Source organism: Phytophthora parasitica, assembly GCF_000247585.1.
Source record: "Phytophthora parasitica INRA-310 unplaced genomic scaffold supercont2.6, whole genome shotgun sequence".
In the NCBI taxonomy this organism is placed as follows: domain Eukaryota; phylum Oomycota; class Peronosporomycetes; order Peronosporales; family Peronosporaceae; genus Phytophthora; species Phytophthora nicotianae.
This window is the reverse complement of record NW_008648992.1, coordinates 1,873,351-1,888,824: the sequence shown is the minus strand read 5'-3', so window position 1 is coordinate 1,888,824 and position 15,474 is coordinate 1,873,351. Positions and strand designations below refer to the sequence as shown.

The 15,474-nt window shown below is 48.4% G+C and overlaps 6 protein-coding genes across 8 annotated transcripts; 4 read left to right on the top strand and 2 right to left on the bottom strand.

Moving 5' to 3' along the window:
• Positions 1 to 310: 310 nt before the first annotated feature.
• PPTG_04299 (hypothetical protein) lies at positions 311 to 4,477 on the top strand (the record flags this gene model as incomplete). Its single annotated transcript, XM_008898187.1, has 1 exon — positions 311 to 4,477. The coding sequence occupies one exon, from the start codon at positions 311 to 313 to the stop codon at positions 4,406 to 4,408; it is 4,098 nt and encodes a 1,365-aa protein (XP_008896435.1). The 3' UTR covers positions 4,409 to 4,477.
• On the bottom strand, positions 4,384 to 5,746 carry PPTG_04298 (hypothetical protein). Its single transcript, XM_008898186.1, has 2 exons — positions 5,272 to 5,746; positions 4,384 to 5,191 (listed from the first exon to the last, which is right to left on the bottom strand). Exons 1-2 carry the CDS (start codon positions 5,683 to 5,685, stop codon positions 4,448 to 4,450), a joined length of 1,158 nt encoding a protein of 385 aa, XP_008896434.1. The 5' UTR covers positions 5,686 to 5,746; the 3' UTR covers positions 4,384 to 4,447.
• A 145-nt stretch (positions 5,747 to 5,891) lies between these two features.
• PPTG_04297 (hypothetical protein) lies at positions 5,892 to 7,929 on the top strand. Of its 3 annotated transcripts, XM_008898184.1 has the most exons (4): positions 5,892 to 5,973; positions 6,089 to 6,193; positions 6,269 to 6,777; positions 6,854 to 7,922. In XM_008898184.1, exons 3-4 carry the CDS (start codon positions 6,340 to 6,342, stop codon positions 7,634 to 7,636), a joined length of 1,221 nt encoding a protein of 406 aa, XP_008896432.1. In that variant the 5' UTR covers positions 5,892 to 5,973; positions 6,089 to 6,193; positions 6,269 to 6,339; the 3' UTR covers positions 7,637 to 7,922. The 3 variants fall into 3 exon arrangements, with proteins under 3 accessions (XP_008896432.1, XP_008896431.1, XP_008896433.1); XM_008898183.1 differs by having other exon boundaries at positions 5,892 to 6,193; XM_008898185.1 differs by lacking the exon at positions 5,892 to 5,973 and having other exon boundaries at positions 6,064 to 6,777; positions 6,854 to 7,929.
• Positions 7,930 to 8,427: 498 nt separating this feature from the next.
• Positions 8,428 to 9,583, top strand: PPTG_04296 (hypothetical protein; the record flags this gene model as incomplete). Its single annotated transcript, XM_008898182.1, has 2 exons — positions 8,428 to 8,757; positions 8,828 to 9,583. 2 exons carry the CDS (start codon positions 8,428 to 8,430, stop codon positions 9,581 to 9,583), a joined length of 1,086 nt encoding a protein of 361 aa, XP_008896430.1.
• A 542-nt stretch (positions 9,584 to 10,125) lies between these two features.
• On the top strand, positions 10,126 to 12,219 carry PPTG_21600 (hypothetical protein; the record flags this gene model as incomplete). Its single annotated transcript, XM_008898414.1, has 5 exons — positions 10,126 to 10,784; positions 10,981 to 11,152; positions 11,239 to 11,422; positions 11,486 to 11,635; positions 12,053 to 12,219. The coding sequence occupies 5 exons, from the start codon at positions 10,126 to 10,128 to the stop codon at positions 12,217 to 12,219; spliced, it is 1,332 nt and encodes a 443-aa protein (XP_008896662.1).
• A 593-nt stretch (positions 12,220 to 12,812) lies between these two features.
• Positions 12,813 to 13,851, bottom strand: PPTG_04293 (hypothetical protein; the record flags this gene model as incomplete). The annotated part of the gene is made up of 2 exons (XM_008898181.1): positions 12,813 to 13,615; positions 13,687 to 13,851. The coding sequence occupies 2 exons, from the start codon at positions 13,849 to 13,851 to the stop codon at positions 12,857 to 12,859; spliced, it is 924 nt and encodes a 307-aa protein (XP_008896429.1). The 3' UTR covers positions 12,813 to 12,856.
• Between the last annotated feature and the right edge of the window lie 1,623 nt (positions 13,852 to 15,474).

The following is a 15,474-nucleotide window of genomic DNA, read 5'->3' as shown; positions in this document are numbered from 1 at the left end:
ATACCATGGTAAAGTTGGCAGGTATCATATGTGTGACTAAACCGTTTACGGTTTGTTCACACTTGTCAGAGTGGTCATCCAGGATTTGGATTGTTCGACAAGATTGTTGGCTTGTAGCTTCAAGTGAAGGTTTCACGTTTCACCATGTTGAAGGTGAACAATCTTCCGAAAGTTGATTCACGCGTCACCACATGACCTCTGCTGGCTAGGACAGCGCCTCTGCGGTAACCACAGCAGGTTTGAACGCATTGGTTTCATTCACTCTACGATTTACCACGTGAATTCAAGGCCAACAAGGACGTTCATCGCCATGGTGTCTGAAAACAAGCCTGGCCTTGAGTCAGGCGCCGCTCTCATGGCCCATGGCCCTCACGCATTGCACGACCATATCGCGACAAGATTCGAGGCTGCAATGGGGCGCTCGCTGCCTCAAACGGAAATACGCTTCAGCAACCTGTCCATCTCGGCTGACATCGTCGTGGCAGATGACGACACGACCCACGAACTACCAACACTCTGGAACTCGATCAAGAAGAAAACTACAGCCTTCTCATCGAAGAAGAACGTTGTCCGCAAAGAGATTCTTAAGAATGTCAGTGGAGTCTTCAAGCCGGGCACCATCACGCTCGTTCTGGGCCAACCTGGATCTGGTAAGTCATCGTTGATGAAGATTCTAAGCGGTCGGTTCCCCAAGGACAAGAACGTCACGGTGGAAGGTGCCGTGACCTACAATGGTGAGCTGCTCGAGAACCTTTCGAAGCGTCTACCGCAGTTGGTGTCCTACGTCCCCCAACGCGATAAGCACTTCCCTTTGCTGACCGTGAAGGAGACGCTGGAGTTCGCTCATGAGTTCGCTGGTAAGAAGTTGATTCACGAAGGAGAACAACGGCTTACCAAGGGCTCGGTTGAGGAAAACATGAATGCTTTGAACGTCTCGAAAGCCCTTTCTGATCACTACCCGGATGTTGTTATCCGTCAACTCGGTCTCGAGAACTGCCAGGACACGATTGTCGGGGATGTGATGCATCGCGGTGTGTCGGGTGGAGAGCGCAAGCGAGTCACGACTGGAGAAATGGAGTTCGGAACAAAGACTGTGGTCTTGATGGACGAGATCAGTACCGGTTTGGACAGTGCTGCCACGTTCGACATCATCAACATGCAGCGTAGTGTGGCTACCAAGTTGAACAAGACAGTCGTGATCGCGCTGCTCCAGCCTGCTCCCGAGGTCTTTGATCTCTTTGACGACGTGCTGATCCTGAACGAAGGTGAAGTGATGTATCATGGGCCTCGAGAGGAAGTGGAGAGCTACTTCGCGTCGATGGGGTTTGTTCGACCTCCTGGACGGGACCTGGCCGACTACTTGCTGGATCTTGGAACCAAGCAGCAACGTCAATACCAGCAATCATTACCCGTTGGAGTAACCACCTTCCCACTTATACCCAGCGAGTTTGGCAGCATTTTCCGACAGTCGAGAGTTCACCAGAACATGCTGCGTAAAATGGAGGCACCTCACAGACAAGAACTACTGGACACCAAGGCTGAGGATATGGATTCAGTCCCGGAATTCCAACAATCTTTCTGGGAGAACACAGCCACACTTATGCGCAGACAAGCGATGCTGACCGTAAGGAACACAGCCTTTCTTCGTGGCCGAGCAATCATTATCATCGTCATGGGGCTGATCAATGCGTCCACGTTCTGGGACGTCGATCCGAAGAACGTCCAAGTGATGCTAGGAGTCTTGTTTCAGTCAATTCTCTTCTTGGCTCTTGGTCAGGCTTCCCAGATCCCAACGTTCATGGCAGCCCGAGACATTTTCTACAAGCAACGCGGTGCAAATTTCTACCGTTCATCGGCGTACGTGCTTTCCTGTTCCGTCGCCCAACTACCGTTTGCTGCGGGCGAGAGTTTGGTGTTTGGCACGTTGATCTATTGGCTCTGTGGCTTCGTGAGTTCTGCCGAGCATTTCGTTATCTTCATGGTTCTACTGATCCTGACGAACATGGCGTTTGCAGCCTGGTTCTTCTTCGTTACGGCTATTGCCAGAGACATCCACGTTTCGAAGCCTATTGCCATGATCTCGATCGTTTTCTTCATTGTTTTCGCTGGCTTCGTCGTCTCGAAAGACCAAATACCGGATTATTTCATCTGGATTTACTGGATCGACCCTATTTCGTGGTGTCTGCGGGCGATGGCAGTCAATCAGTATCGCTCAGCTACGTTCGATGTTTGTGTGTATGAAGGAACAGACTATTGCGCGCAGTTTGGGATGAATATGGGCGAGTACTACATGTCGTTATTCGAAGTTTCCTCCGAGAAATATTGGATCGCGTGTGGTGCTATCTTCATGGTTGTAGCGTACACGGCGTTTATGGGTCTTGGATTCATTGCACTCGAGTACAAGAGATACGAAAGTCCCGAGCACGTGGTGTTATCGAAGAAGGAGGCAGCAGATGACGGCAGCTATGCACTGTTGGCAACACCCAAGGCAGGATCAATCGTCAAGGACTCAGCAATTCTCGATGTTAAGGAGCAGGAGAAGAGTTTTATCCCGGTGACGCTGGCCTTTCAAGACTTGTGGTACTCGGTCAAATCGCCATCTAACCCGAAAGAATCGCTTGACTTGCTGAAAGGCATCAGTGGGTTTGCTTTGCCAGGCTCCATCACTGCACTTATGGGCTCTTCTGGTGCTGGAAAAACGACACTGATGGACGTGATTGCCGGTCGGAAGACGGAAGGGACCATCAACGGCAAGATCCTGCTTAACGGCTACGAAGCTACAGACCTGGCCATTCGACGATCAACGGGTTATTGCGAGCAAATGGACATTCATTCCGAAGCCGCTACGTTCCGAGAAGCTCTCACATTCAGCTCATTCCTTCGTCAATACAGCAGCGTTCCTGACAGCAAGAAATACGACTCGGTGAACGAGTGTCTGGACCTCTTGGATATGCACAACATCGCCGACCAAATAATTCGAGGCAGCTCAATGGAGCAGATGAAGCGCTTGACGATCGGAGTTGAGCTGGCTGCACAACCGAGTGTGATTTTCCTGGACGAGCCGACGAGTGGCTTGGATGCTCGCTCAGCCAAAATGATCATGGATGGCGTTCGTAAGGTGGCTGACAGCGGCCGTACTATCGTGTGTACGATCCACCAGCCGTCTACCGAAGTGTTTCTCTTGTTTGACAGTTTGTTGCTGCTTAAACGCGGTGGCGAGACGGTTTTCTTCGGTGATCTTGGTGAGAATTGCCAGCATTTGATCGACTACTTTGGGAGAATTCCGGGCACTCCGGAGCTGCTGGAGGGCTACAACCCCGCCACTTGGATGCTCGAATGTATCGGTGCTGGAGTAGGCAACAACGCAACGAATGATGTTGACTTTGTTCAGTATTTCAACGAGAGTGAAGAGAAGCGAGTTTTGGACTTAAATCTCAATAAGGAAGGCGTCGCATTCCCGTCTCCTGGTGTCTCCGAAATGACCTTCAGTCGTAAGCGTGCTGCCTCGTCATGGACTCAAGCTCGCTTCCTCATCACTCGCTTCATGCGGATTTACTGGCGTACACCATCGTACAACATCACACGGTTCATCATCGCGATTATTCTGAGTCTCCTGTTCGGATTGCTGTTCGTCGATGTAGACTACACGAGCTACCAGGGACTCAATGGAGGCGTGGGTATGATCTTCTCGGTTGCTCTGTTTAACGGTATCATCTCGTTCAACAGCGTTCTCCCCATTACGTCGGAGGAACGCGCTTCATTCTACCGAGAACGCGCGTCTCAAAGCTACAATGCTCTCTGGTATTTTGTGGGCTCTACGGTGGCTGAAATCCCCTATAGCTTCTCCAGCGCTCTACTCTTTATGGTCATTTGGTATCCGATGGCGGGTTTTACGGGATTTGGTACGGCTGTGTTCTTCTGGATCAACATGGGATTCTTTATCTTGGTGCAGATCTACATGGGGCAGTTCTTCGTGTACTTGTTGCCGAGTATTGAGGTCGCTGCGATCATGGGCGTATTACTGAACTCGATCTTCATCTTGTTCATGGGTTTTAATCCACCAGCGACGGAAATTCCGAGTGGCTACAAGTGGTTGTATGCTATTACCCCCCACACTTATAGCGTCGGCATCATGGGCGCTCTGGTGTTCAGCGACTGCGACAACATGCCGACGTGGGATGAAGCAACACAGCAGTACGTCGGTGGCGGATCTCAACTGAGTTGTCAGCCTGTGACGAGCACCCCAGTTAACATCGACCACATTACAGTCAAGGAATACGTCGAGACGGTCTTCAAACTCAAGCACGACGATATCTGGCGCAACTTTGGTATCGTTTTGGTCTTCATTGTAGTGTTCCGAATGCTCACTCTGCTTTCGCTGCGCTTCATCAACCACCAGAAGAGATAAAGTGCAGGTTTATACTCGCTATCTCAGTGAATTTTGTTTTTAATGATATCCGTTGGTGTTGCTCTTAGCTATCCGTTCCATGATGCATTTCTTTATAGTGTCGCCCCATGCCATGGAAACCTCTTGCAACTCGTTCAGACCATCCTTAGGGATATCTAGTTGTGTGTGTGCTAACTTGAGGCAAGTCCATCGCGTACCGACCACGACATCGTCAGGAGCTTGACGTATTAACACAGCGGTGATCGTATCTCGTCGGATCCTCTCCTCCGGTCGATAAGGATACAACTTGTCGTCGTCTACAAAGTCTGCAGCTATGATTCCGTAGCAGCCGTCGGATTCCTCAACGTACTCAGAGAAGATGACTGAGTTTGACTCCACAACAGCACCGTGTTTAGTCGAAGACACGAGACGTATTTGAGAAATATCCGCGGCTTCAAAGTCAGTATCCTCTCTGATGGTGATACTCCCAAAGAGCTCGGAGATCAAGATCTCGGCATTCTGCATGGACTGGATGATCGCATCGAACACAGCTCGGACGGTAGTGCCGCGAATGGGGGCGTTATCAACGCGTACAGCTGAGAATCCGCCGTCGAGCGATTCGAACTGGTTTTCCTGCGAGAATGTCGAATTGGTGTCGAGATCTTGGCCCCAAGTTGCCATAAATCGCTTGGCTTCACGTAGCTTTTGGTCCTTCATAGCCACCAAAGTGGTCCGACGTTCAGCGCGGTCAGTGCCGAGCCGAATTTTAATCTCTGTAGGTTGCAATTCCGATAGACTTTGCTGCTACAAGACCAAAGAGTTCACCACATAATTGGTAAATTGTGTTGAAGGTTAATCGATATTAGCAACGGAAATTCACTCACCATGCGAGACACAAGCATCGACTGTATGCCAGCAATCGTGACGTGTTGATTCTGAGCTCTTTCTTGCAGTACCATATTGGCGACTTCAGTTCGTTTGATGGTAGAATTCGCTTCACCCTGTTCAATGAGTACGCGGTGCTTGAGCAGCTCGAGTTGCTTCTCCAGTTTTGACAATTCTGCCAAAAGATCAGCTTTCTGCTGCTTGCGAATATCGTACGAGGTTCTGCGTTTCTTGGCTGGCCTCTTTCTTTTCTGGATGCTTCTCTTCGGGCGCTTGGCTGGTGCACACTCACTGTTTCGAGAGTCTTCGCTGCTCATGTCACTGCACTCGACCGTGTCTTGGCTAAGTAGTTCGAGCCATGACGATGCCGTTCCGAGGAGCGGATCGGTTGAAGTTCTGCTTCGTAGTTGCATTGATATCGTCGGAAGACGTGAAATGAAACCAGAAGTACAATCCTTGATTCACCACGCGATCAACAGCGACAAGCATTCTGAGGACTGCTGGTTACGATTTGAACGGCTCCATGGTCAACACAAATTGTGATTGTTCACATGACTAAAACCGATGGCTTCGTATTTAACGAGCATGCATCGATTTTGGTGGACGACTGTTGCTATGGCAATCGATAACTGTGCTTACTCTACATGACGCACATGTATGCTGGCCGTTCGGGTCCGCGCTCTCACTTCAGGTTTCGCCCAGTAAGCTTACGTCGAGAACATTCACTCATAGTCTACTGTTCCTTTTAACTACCTGCGTTTTTATCACTGATTAGCTCGAAAAAAGAGAAACTAATGACGCGCTGGCAATGAACAGTATTCATGCCGTGAATAACGAGATTGCGCGGGGTTTGCCTGGTGATCTAACGAAGAAGAGGTCTTCGTGATGAGACCACTACCCGATGGATCGTCAGTTAGTGTGGTGAGTCGTCACTGACTAAATAGTCAGACTACCAATCCCGAACAAGATCTCGAGCTAAGTTCGGTTCATTGTTAGTCATCCCAGCTGCAAGCGCACCTTATCCCTAAACAGCTCAAATAACGTCACATTCGATTAGCAACAAGCCAATGCCGCCGCGACCTTCGTTCACGCCCGCCATGCACGATTCCGCGGCATGGGAGACCAGTCTTCGCTCCTCTGAGTCGTCCGGTGGAGAAGCTGCCACTTTTTCGAGCGAGAGCTACCAAGTCTGGCTGCAGGACGACGCAGAGGCTCAAACTGCAGTGAAAGCCACTCGCAAGCGCAGCAAACAGGGGAGCTCCGGCTCGGACAAGAAGCGCAAAACCACTTATGATATTCGGCGAGAGCAGAAGGTGGAGCTGACGACACAAGTGGAGAGGCTACAGAAGCAACTCGACGAGCTTAAGTATCGAGTGCTGGTGGAGCAGGGAGAAGCTGCCAAATCCAATGAACGCGCGGCAGCGGGGAATGCTGTGCTGCATGAATTTATCCAGCAGCAACACTTGGAGCTCGCTAAAATGCAGGCAATGCTTGCCGGGCACCTGGTAAGTTAATGCTGTTTATTATATTTATTTTATTGTTTATTTTATTTTGGTGAGAAAGCTGACATTTTTTGTTCAGCAACAAAATGCAGACTCGCTGCATCCAGCCCAGACAATTATTCGGTTGGGAACAGATCCTATCGAACGTCACAACGTGCTGGTGGCACTTAAAGATAAAAAGCTGCGAGATGCGAAGCAATTCATCACAACGCGAAGCCTGGGGCTGGACCCCAGGTCTTCGTACAACCAAGAGGAACGGAATAACGGTGACAGCTTCTGTCAAATAATTTTTGAAAACCGAGCCATCAAAGGAGCCAACGCGAGGGAAATCTTCGACGCTTTTATTGATGTCTCTCAGAACGCCGAAATCATCATCTCCGAGCTGTTCGGTAGCATTACTATCCGAGAAAACAACGAAGCAGACACGCGGGATATCTCGCAGATGCGCTTCGTGACGTCAACTTCGCAGGGAACTTTAGTGGAGTCCAACACGGTCATGTTCACGGAGTTTGTAGAGGCCAAGGACGACCAAGATGAAAGCTGTGGAGTGATTGTGGCAGATTTTGTCGATTCGGATGAGCTTTACCCTTACAAACCAGAGGAAAGAGTTCGACGAGACACGACTACTGTATTCATGATTCGTTCATTCAAGGAAAAAGCAATAGATTCAGATGATGAAGAACTCCTGGTTGTGGCCACTCGATGGACATGCTCGAAGATCCGACGTAGCAAAAAGGATCTATCAGCTGATGCTTTGCAAGAATTGCAAGAGAGCACTGTTTCCTTTGGTGACACGATGAAGAAGTGCATTCAGCAACGGCTAGGGAAAGCGAACTTGTACGGCGTGAAAGGGTCGCAATAAATGGGAAGTTGATGTTTATGCTTCGAGCTATAAGGGTGGAGCTGGCGGCTACGGAAACACCAATCCTGGATATCTTTTTCTGAGACAATGAACAGATAACTGTAGGTTGAGCAAGACTCGGAAGTACGTTCTGTTTCTCACAACTCGAACTTGGCTAGAACAACCTATGAAACCTAACTGCACCAAGATGTTGCCTACATTAGTAAGTCGCTACTTCCAAAGAGCGTGAGTTGCGGAGTATTTCAGTCGCACATAACCCGTTAGCAAGATATTCATTTTCAGACGCTGTATACATGTAGAATTTGTGTTTTCCGAGCTCGCTATTGATGCTCTTCCAAAATCCCAACACGTTTTGCAGCAGAGCCGACCCATACGTGCAGTAAAAAGATAGTAAATGAAGCAAACAATGAAGTTGACATCGTAGGATTGCAGGTGTATAGTAAAAAGGCGATCACGCCTGCCGGATAAACGAATATCGTTTTTTTATAATGTTTTTTGTCAGGTCAGGCAATTAATTTTTATATTACATTTAAAAACAAAGCAAGTAATATTATTAATTGTCTTGAATTTTGTATTACGACCAGCTAAAATCTTTCTTGACAGAATTTATTGGTCGTAACTTGGATGTTGTATTACGACCAATAAATTCTGTCAAAGTACTTCAAAGTAGTATTTTTCCAAAAAAATGCTCTAAAACTACTAGCTGAGTACTACTATAGTAATCAGAATGTTGGTAAAAGAGTTGAGCCCCTTCTACATAGTCGAGAGTCGGGGGCCAAGCTGCAGAAAGAATGCTGCAGACAGAGCGTCATTTTGAAAAGCCCCGTGGGCCCCAGGATGGGGTGAAGGATGAAATGAAGACGCTGAAGCCGCGTAAGACGCAGTTGAAGCGCAGACAAACAGCATACGAGGCGCGCAAGGAAGTGAAACGGAGCTTGGTCGCGCAGGTGAAGGACATGCAAAACGAGCTGGACCAGCTCAAGTTCCGACTGCTTGTGGAGCAGGGAGAAGCGGATAAAGAGACTAAGCGAACAAAAGCAGATAATAAAATGCTGCGTGAGTTTGTTCACAGACAGCATTTGGTGCGTGCTGGAATGCATGCAGCGCTGACAAGCCACGCGGTAAGGGAGACACTACATATCCACTTGTTTAGATAGAGACTGACTGTGAGTTGTTATCCATTACCATAAGCAACGAAGTTTAAACACTTTGCAACCGGTTCAAAGCGTGATTTCGCTAGGAACAGACCAGGTGGCGCGATACAACACACTGATGGCGCTGAAGGAACGCCAATTGGACTACACTGAGCGATATCTTGCAGCTAGAAGTCACGGACTAAATCCTAGATCGACGTACTGTCAAGAGGAGCGCTTTGACTCACCTGAAGGGGCCTACTTTGTCCTGAGGTTTGAGATTTTGCCGATCCAAGGAGCTCACGTCAAGGAAGTGTTTGATACAATTCTCGGCTCAGTTCTGAATGCGGAGATAATTCTATCGGAGATGTTTGGCTGTGTTGCTATCCGCGAAGACAACGACTTTGAGACATCAGAGTTCTCACAGCTCCGACTGGTTACGGCGACTTCGGCTGGAACAACAGTGGAGTCAAACACGATCATGTTCTCGAGGTTTTCGGATGAAAGTAATGACGAATGTGGCCACGGAGTAATGGCCGCAGACTTTGTGGACTTTGACGCGCTATACCCTTATCGGACCGGTGAACGCGTCAGGAGAGATACAACCACGCTAGTCACGGCTCGTTCTCTTTATTCAAACGATTCCGAGTCGCCCGAAGTAGTTGTTACGCGCTGGTCGAGCTTGAAAGTCCACCGAGAACTCTCTCGAGATCCTGAAACGGAGATGGCGGAGAGTTCAGTGTGCTACGGGGATACCGCCCAAAAGTTTATTCAGCAACAGCTTGTTCACGCAAAAACGCAAACAATCCGCTAAGCAGACCACAAGACACGAAAGAACTTTGGTGGACGCATTCACTCCGCGGTAATAGCTTTCACCTACTGTACCAGCGTGCTTGACCTCGTTGCCCTCGCTCCTCGCACTGCTCGTAAATAAAGAACTGCCTCGCCCAACATCGGCGATACGGTAGTCGTCGTTAAAGCGTGCTTGCCTCCAATTGAAATGATTCATGTGCCGGTGATGACGGGAAGAGCCCATCAGCCAATGATTACCAACAACTTCAACGTGCTCTGTCCTGCGACAACTGTCTTTGCTTAAACAATCGGAGCACAAAACTTCGGACATCAGCTCCGGACAATAAATGGTACAATGTACCATAATCTTCGTAATCGGATTTTACTGGGTAAGGGTCGGACATGCCGACCGCGGACACACCCTTGATATCCACTTCTAAACCGGCAATCCACACACAAACATAGATATCGCCCCTCCCAACTGCATCGCCACCCCTCGTTTAACAGATCCGACCTCACCACGTCATTTGAGCTTTTGGATCGTCCAACGAACTCTAACTTACCATGCTTGCCTCCCGCCTCGCGTTCTCAGCCCGCCGCGCCGCTAGCACGCGCGCCATCTCGACGGTGACGCTCCCTGATCTGCCCTACGACTTTGGCGCCCTGGAGCCGTCCATCTCGGGCCAGATCATGGAGATCCACCACCAGAAGCACCACCAGACGTATGTGAACAACTACAACGCCACGCTCGAGCAGTACGCCGAGGCTGAGAGCAAGGGTGACCACGCTAAGCTGCTGACTCTGCTGCCGGCACTCAAGTTTAACGGTGGTGGCCACGTGAACCACTCCATCTTCTGGACCAACCTGGCCCCCAAGAACCAGGGCGGCGGCGGCGAACCCGAGGGCGAGCTGCGCAAGGCCATCGACCAGGAGTTCGGCAGCTTCGAGAACTTCAAGAAGACTATGGCCACCAAGTCGGCAGCTGTGCAGGGCTCCGGCTGGGGCTGGCTTGGCTACTCTCCCGAGACCAAGCGCGTGGGTGTTGTGACTTCGCCCAACCAGGACCCGTGCTCCACCACGGGCTATGTGCCGCTGCTGGGCATTGACGTGTGGGAGCACGCCTACTACTTGCAATACAAGAACGTGCGTCCGGACTACCTCAAGGCCATCTGGGAGGTTGTCAACTGGAAGAACGTCGAGGAGCGCTACCTCGTGGCCAAGAAGTAAACTGCTGCTCAGGTTCTGAAAGATCGGGAGCATGGAGTCGTGCTCTGTAGCTACATTGATGAAAAACAGTCAGCAAGATTGAGTTGCTGTGGCAGAACAGGGATATCTGTCGTCACGCAATGGATACTGCTATTAAATGATAATACTTTTCCAAAAATAACTATCATATTATCGGTATGACTCATACAATAGGCACTGTTGGTTCGAAGGAGTGACAGACACTCTGCCTGTGGTTCCTGGACTTGTTGTCGATGGTGTTGGGGGGAGTCCAGTTCCTCTAACCGGAGACAACGCTGATAAACTAATCACACAGGCAGCGAAATCTCGGTTTGGCCACAACTTCGACACGAAGATGGATGAGGGTGTTCGCAAGAGTTGGCAGCTCCAGCCTGACCAGCCTCAGTTCACAGTGGCAGATTGGAATCGACAAACTGACGAATGAAATCGCAGAACGGTTTGGTTACAGCTCGGTCCCGATCCGATGCAAAGTGTTCTGTAAAGATGCTGATTTTTGGAAAAGGTGGTCATTTTCTCAAGCACCAGGACACCGAGAAGAAGACGGGGTCGTGGCGACGTTGGTGGTTCAACTGCCCAGCACTCATAAAGGAGGTGCTTGGTAATTTATCGAGGAGAAGTAAGATACCGCCATGATTCCGGTAAAAGGAGGGCACTTGGGGTTTCTTGCCCCACTATCCAGTTCATTACGCTGACGCTAAACATGCTTTGGAGAAGGTGACGAAAGAATATCGACTTGTGCTCGGGTACTCGATTTACTTACCGCCGCGCATGCAGCATATGAAGAATAATACCGATAAGCTTTTGAGTGAAGAATTAGCTGAAACGATGAGTAAGATGGAACCTGAAGAAGAATCTTTCACACTGTTGCCATCACACAAGTATACGGATGAAAGGACTGGGCTCTGGTGCCTTGAAAGGTATCGATCGAGCGCACTTGAAGACGCAAATTTAGTTGTCTCTTTCGACATAAAGTTGCAGTTTTGCATTGCAGAAGTGAAGCATGAAATTCATTAACTTACTATGGAAATGACGGGTACGAGCCGTCAAGTTAGAAGGAAGGCCGACGGAAGAATTCGGTTACGTCACGGAATTGACAATGAAAATGAATTTCTTGAATCCGGGGCATGAAAACTATTACGAATTGTGGCGGATGCACGGCAGCAAGAACAGGAAGGATTCATGGGGAATGAAGGTCCCTTCATGGACACCACATATTCTCAGTATGCGGTCATTGCGTGGCCAGCAGCGAAGGCAGTGGAGAAGGCGTTCGAGCACATCAACACTGAAGCCGCGATCAAAGTTCTCCACGATAAGAAGCGACGTGATGCTGAATCGATAATTATGAAGGACGTGATTTATTTCAAGATGGTTCAGGATGCCATGACTCACGCCGCGAAATACCATGCGCAATAACCAAGTTGAATCTTCATTTACTATGAAAGCCCCCTTCAGAAGAAGATGGAACCGCTTTCGTGGCTATCACAAATACAACGTAGTGGTTTACAAAGAGCCAGATCCTGTTACTACAGTACAAGAAAGCGCTTGGTACACTGGCGGATCGCTACGGGGACACCTGCTAGCGCTGAATCCAAAATATAGTGTTAATGATGTATTGAAATGATCACGTTTTGGGGAAGTGACTTATTCGGGGCACTTTAATGCTGGCTGAGCCTGATTAAAAAGATGAGCACTTCTCGTAAGCTTTCGAGTAGCGTGTTCATCTTTTTTTTTATTATTAATTAATAATACGCAGCAGCTTTTTTAGGCTATATCTAGTTCTTAGTTCTGATGCATCTTCCCAATGATCTTTTGGTAATGAGGGCTGAGTAATCTGGTCGACGAAGTCGAGTCGTTTGTTATTTTGTTCGCCCCTGGAAAGCCGGAAAGTGCTAAAGAGATGGACTCTGACGTTAACTGAAGACAAAAAGAATACCTCAAGACGATCACGGGGAGCTTGAAAGTGCTACAAAGGCAATCCCACCCTACTTCGCCAGGAAGTATCTTGAGGGCATCATGAATGAAATTTTTATTTTCTTATCCTCTCGAATGGCTATGGTGAATTGAATCTGGCTGCGTTCATGAGCTGTTGTTCCATGCATTTCTGTGCAGTATCACCCCAGCACACGGAGCTTTCCATCAATTCAGTGTCCGGATTCTGAGAAACACCCAGGGAGCTGTTGTGGATTTTTAAATATGTCCAACGGGTAACAACAATAACTGGTGAGCCCCCATTGGTTTGCGGGAGTGCACGCACCATCACGATTGTTGTGGTATCTCGCCGCACACGTTCACTATCGCGATATGGATGCAATTCATCAAAGTCCACAAAGTCTTCAGCCATGATTCCATACTCTCCGTTCTCTCCTTCAGCCAGCTTCGAAAACACAGCAGTGTTCGACTCCACTGTTGCTCCGGATGATATCAACGAAACCAATCGAACTTGAGCGAATTCAGAGTTCTCGAAGTCGCTGTCTTCACGGATCGTAATGCTTCCAAACAACTCAGAGAGAAACATCTCAGGATTTAGCACAGTATTGAGGAGAGCGTCGAAGACAGCTTTGACACTAGCTCCATGGATCGGTGCGGTTTCAAATCGAACAATGCAGTTATCACCGCCAATAGTTTCGAAACGCTCCTCTTGACAGTACTTCATCCTATTCTCGATACCTTGGGTTCGCGCCACAAGATAACGCTCTGCCTCGTACACTTTTCGGTCCTTCAGAGCCATCAGGGTGTTGAACCGTTCCTGTCGGTCCATGCCTAAACGAATCACGCTCTGAGCCGGCATCTGAGCTCCTAAACTTCGGTGCTATACGCATTGATCCACAATATCAGAGTCAATACCACGGCAACTCTGAATTTCTATCGTCAACAACCCACCACGTGTCCCGTTAGTGCTGCTTGTGTGGTAGCGATCGTAACATGCTGTTCTTGGATATACTCGTGCAGCACCGCATTTTCCACCACAGTACGCTTGGTGTCTTTTTCGATATGTCCTTGCTTCACCAGCAGACGGAACTTGAGCTTGTCCAGTTTGTCCTGCATGGTATCCGCTTGCTCCATCAAAAGCCTCTTGCGCTCCTTGCGAATCGCATACGCAGTCTCTGCCTTGACTTGAGTTGGTTTTACTTTCTTGGTGTCATGTTTTGCATCACCGCACTTGCGGTTGACGTTATCGATACTTTTCAGCGGCATCAGTAGAGATGAGCCACGAAATCGGAAGAATGACGAGTGGGCGCACTCCAGAACGGGTAGGAACGACGCGGTACCAGCAGTTGGCAGTGACAGAAGACGGAAACTACGGGTATTAGTGTACATAACGATTTGCATTAATTTTAAAAGTGCAGAGAAACTTCACCTTCCCTGTCAGATGGGATCAACCCTACGATCTGCTGGCAGTGACGGAATACGTAAACTGTGACTCATACAAATTTCTTTATAAAAACCAAAACAATCACAAACAATGATGACCACTTGAGCTGCAACGTGCATTGCCCACATCATGTCGGAGAGTAGCTATTTTTGTAAATTAAAATTTTATGGCGGCTATTAATGCAAACTGACATTTCCATTCAAACCGCGGAAGCGCATTAGACCCGCGCCTCCCTCAGGAGTAGCTACTGGGTGTCGTGATGATGCCTCGTCCTGGCTGTTGAGATATCTATATCTGGTGAAAGTTTCGGCCGTTGGATCCTGACGCCGCTAAATCTCTGCCTGCAAGTAATGCGATACAGCATTTCACAAGCCATAGCCTAGCCGCCACCTACTGCGTCATGTTTTACATAGATACGCTGGCAAGATCTAACCATCGTTCATGAAAATCTTCAATTTGTACATGATCGCGACACGAGGGTCTCAGTAGGCGAGTTGATGATGCTGGAAAGCCCGACTAGCAATGACATTTACGTGTTAATAGATTCTGGATTCCTATCTTTTTTATGTTGATGTTGTATGCTATCCGTAAATGCTCGCATCTTAGGAGTTGCTTGGTCAGGGCTATAATCGTAATAAACATTTCATGGAGTGTCACGAAACCCGTCATGAAACCTTTCGTGACATCATGAATTCTCCTGAACTTGTATGCGTCACTCTATTGATTTGTGTCAAGACTTCTGCGTTTTGTTCTGCTTCTGACGCATACAAGTTCATGTAGCCAAAAATGCTTCTATACAAACCGCTATATATTAGGGGGCAATCAACAGTTGTTACGAATTTGTCTGCGTCTGGCGCAGAAACTACTCAACAGACTTCGTTAACCTCACCAAAAGCATTAATGAACAACAGCGTCGTGAAAGGCAAGATCTAACGAAGATAATATCCTTGTAAGCGCATACCAGGTTTGTACACACTGAAACTAATAAGTTGAAGAAAATACTGGCTAATTATTAATTTTACGACGATTTTTACGAATTTCTTGCAGTACACTGGACCATTTGAGCTGTTGTTTGCGGCGCTGTTGATTCTTTGCAGTAACGTCGCTAATAGGAAGTTCTGGCAGCACGTTTACTAGCATGGCGCGTGCTTGTTCCACGGTCGGCCGTTCATACCAATAAGAATTGGCCATGGCTCTTGTTTGCACTTCCATCATCATACATCGATAATGAGAAAGCCGCTTGCGCTTTTTGCTGTCAGAAAAATCGTGCCATTGTAAAAACCAAAATGGACCAT

What these genes read in the sequence shown, in the direction of transcription:
- PPTG_04297 (XM_008898185.1), top strand. Translation starts at nt 6,340, where the DNA reads ATGCCGCCGCGACCTTCGTTCACGCCCGCCATGCACGATTCCGCGGCA. An exon ending in CAATGCTTGCCGGGCACCTG is followed by an intron (nt 6,778 to 6,853) that starts GTAAGTTAATGC and finishes TTTTTTGTTCAG; the next exon opens with CAACAAAATGCAGACTCGCT.
- PPTG_04298 (XM_008898186.1), bottom strand. Translation starts at nt 5,685, where the DNA reads ATGCAACTACGAAGCAGAACTTCAACCGATCCGCTCCTCGGAACGGCA. An exon ending in CGATGCTTGTGTCTCGCATG is followed by an intron (nt 5,192 to 5,271) that starts GTGAGTGAATTT and finishes TTGGTCTTGTAG; the next exon opens with CAGCAAAGTCTATCGGAATT.